The sequence below is a fragment of the Battus philenor genome, unplaced genomic scaffold (assembly GCF_028537555.1).
Source record: "Battus philenor isolate CCGP_79_NKW_IND1 unplaced genomic scaffold, ilBatPhil1.0.hap1 SCAF_30, whole genome shotgun sequence".
Taxonomy (NCBI): domain Eukaryota; kingdom Metazoa; phylum Arthropoda; class Insecta; order Lepidoptera; family Papilionidae; genus Battus; species Battus philenor.
This window is the reverse complement of record NW_027181694.1, coordinates 6208389-6211962: the sequence shown is the minus strand read 5'-3', so window position 1 is coordinate 6211962 and position 3574 is coordinate 6208389. Positions and strand designations below refer to the sequence as shown.

Sequence of the window (3574 nt, the reverse complement as noted above, 5' to 3'; positions counted from 1 at the left end):
GTAACATCATTCGCATAGGCTAGTGGAAGATCTTCACCCCTGGATGTATCATGATGCAATACAATAGGGGCACTTTTCAGTTCTATAGGTGATCCAGTTCCTCCTAAGGTAGCAACAACGACCACTGAGAGTGTTTTATTTATTTATTTATTCTCTTTTTACAACCTTTGTTAAGGCGGACTGAAATCCTTTATGCATTCTCTAACAGTCAACCTAAGCTACGTTAATATACATGGTATTTATAACCATACTTAAATAGGAAGATATATACACCAATACCTCGCTTTGCGTGATTTCGCTTTGCGTTTTGTTTCGAAGTTGCGTCTCTGCTTAATTAGTACTAATTTTCACTGTGCGTCGTTAGATTTTCGAGGTTGCGTTGTTTTGGGTTCGAGTGTTTAATTTTCTTTTTTTTTCTAAAAGATGGCAACACTTTCGTTTCTAATAGCGCCTAACATCAAAACTCGGGGATTCCCTTTCTAACTAAAGATCAACGCAATTTGAATACAGTTTTATTTTCATTTTGTTTTGCTAATTTTAGAGTTCAGTTTCAATTACGTAGTGTTTTGTGCATTTTTTTTAAAGAGAATAATAAATTTATATAAATTTTAACGTGTTGTTTCTGGTTACAAAAAAGATAAATATTATACTAATTTATTTATTGGCAGAGTTAAATTATTTTTGTTTTTTAAATGTTTACTTTGTTCAATTTTATTTATAAAAAGTTGTATTTTCGTGACCCTGGAACTTATCTTCGATCTTTACATGGTTTGCTATAGAACATCTTAATTCACTTTGCGACGTTAAAATTTGCGTCGTGTTTTTTTAGAACGTAACCACGACGCGAAGTGAGGTATTGGTGTATATATATACAAAGATGCTTTATCTGACTGTCCGAGTGATTATAAATCAAATTGTGGTATCTGTGAACATGATACTGCATCAGAAGAGAGCGGCTCTGATGTTAGGTCAACGAAATATCAAAAGAAAACTATTATACCATCAGATAGTGATGACGATTTGAAAGAAGAGTAGAACGAACATGATATTACACCAGGTATTCCGGACAAAGGCAGTTATATAGGCAAGTAGTTGATTGTAATATAGTTTATACAAAAAGAAACATTAAAAGTTGAATAATAAATAAAATATATATTTATTATTTTACTTCCACATCCGATTTTTTTTAATGACCCCCGCTATTGGGGGCCTCTCGTTCCCCTATTTATGGCGGGACAGGGACTTTATTTGCAATTTAATTTTTCACATGATTTTTTATTTTCTCTCTTTTCTTTCATATTTTACTTTCTCTTTCGGTCTATTATCTATCTTTCATGCTACATTTCTACTTTCTTACCCTTTTGCTCTGTTCATCTATCATTCTTTCCTCTTTTCTTTTTACATTTTTTCATTTTACATTTTTACTTATTTTCTATAATACATTATATGTCACATTTAAGTTTTATTTTATCACATTTTATCACATTTCTTATTGTATATTTGGATTTTTATTTTTTTGTATAACGTTTTTAACTATTTTCTTGCAACAAGCGCGGAATTCTTTCCGAGTTTCTTTTTCGCCTATCAGGGAGGCTATTGTCTCCTCCCTGATTTTAACGCCAGACCGGCACTCGAATTCGATCCACATCCGATTACAAAATAATAGCCGGTGACATGAGATAAATTTTCAGTTAAATTTCCAATCAAAAATGTTTTAATTAATTCATCACCATAATGTGATCATCATCATGTCAATTATCGCCTTCTGGAATGCAAAACCTTCGTCGCCTTTTATGTCAATGTTTTAAAACGTTTCTCTACCTTGGACTATAGTCAATAATCTACCAGTCTATACAGCGCTGAACTCCAATCTTTGTAATAAGATTTTAAATACAAGTCCAATGTACAGAAGCAACCCTGAATAGCAGAGGTGATGACGGTGATATGCTACTAAACGAATATATCATCGATTTTATTATCAATTAAAATTTGATATAATGTCGACTTGATGAAAAATTATCAATTGTTTTGATTAATACGTGAATACGCATGAACCGTAACAATGTACATACATAAAAAAGGTATAGAAATTCTGTATATATATCACGTTATATTCAATTCTAATCAAACCTTCAGAGGCTTGCACAGAAGAATGGAGTTCAGAGTAATCTCTTGCTTTTTAATTATTAGTAAGTTATAATTTTTGTTTATATACAGGATAAGTCATTTACATAAAAATTTTATTTGAATTAAAACTATAAAGGCCTCACTAGCCTTCAGTATTTTCCGCTGAAGCCTACCCACTGCTACTTTCTTTTAGTAAGCCTGTTAGTGAATTTTACATCTATCATCTCTCTCCACAGCTCTTGTAGATATTGACTACTTATAAAATTGTAATTATTAATTAATGACGCTTGCTGGTCTGTGGTATCTACTTCAGAAGCTTAAAGTCCAGCAGTCTTCAGTACAGCGCGCTGAAGCCTGCTGCTAATGAGTCTAATGTCTCTCTCATCTCCCTCCACAGCTCTCGTGGGTGCAGCGCGCTGCAACCCGCTGGGACAGACGACGGTGTGCGAGCAGACCAGCCCTGCACTGCTGCCCATCGGTGGGGCTACTACCGTCTGCGAGTCCACACCAAACCTGCTGCCTTACTTGCTCGGCCTCCAGACTACTCTGCCCCCCCTCTATAATGGCATTGGCAATCTCTACGGCTTGCCTTATGGTCTCCCCTACGGCTTACCTTACCAGGGAGTTGGATCTTCGACCGTGTGCGAGAGTACACCGAACGTTCTCGGGCTCGGAGGACTGGGAGTCCTGGCAAGAGGAACTTACCCACTAGGTCTGCCTCTGGGAGTATCTACCGGTCTGACTAACACCGGCTCCACCACCGTCTGTGAGAACGTTCCGAATGTTCTGAACTATCCGTTCAGCTTCCCTTATCCATCAGTGCCGCTCGTCAACGGAGGAAGTTCAACTGTCTGCGAAAGTTCACCCAACGTACTCGGTCCGTACGGGCTGCCTTTGGGAGGTCTGCCTTTGAATGGATTGGGATTGGGTCTGGCACAAACCGGAGTTCCTTTTTTATAAACACCCACTCCTCACACTTCTCTACCAGCGCAAACTCGGACTCCCTCGTGGGATGGATGGGTGTGCGTTATCCTGCGTGTCTCAGTCGCAACTCCCACACGTCCACACTGTCTCGCTGCAACAACATCTGCGCGGTTGGTACCTAGTCTCACGAGCTCCCGACCCTTGTGCCCAACTTCAGCAAACTTAAAAACTCAGACGAGCAAGTCCACTCACTTTTGGATAAAGTTCATTCCATCTACCAAATTATCTGATTCAAAAACCAGCTACTATCACTTGAATAGCTTGCTCGTCTGAACCAAAAAAAATATTAAATTCTTTTCAAAATTTAAACACTTGTATGTATTATTAATTTAGGTAAAATAAAACAATATATATATTTCTAGAAATTGTTTCATTTAAACTTACGTAAGTTATTACTGTTAAGAGATCTTTGAATCGATAAGGATATTTATCCTACTTGATCAACATAGTCTGTTCTGTCCCT

At 37.1% G+C, this 3574-nt stretch overlaps 1 protein-coding gene across 1 annotated transcript; it reads left to right on the top strand.

Annotated features, from left to right (window-relative positions):
- The first annotated feature begins 2496 nt into the window (after window positions 1-2496).
- LOC137927353 (uncharacterized) lies at window positions 2497-3094 on the top strand. The gene has a single exon (XM_068771147.1). The coding sequence runs from the start codon at window positions 2500-2502 to the stop codon at window positions 3085-3087; it is 588 nt and encodes a 195-aa protein (XP_068627248.1). The 5' UTR covers window positions 2497-2499; the 3' UTR covers window positions 3088-3094.
- Window positions 3095-3574: the final 480 nt, after the last annotated feature.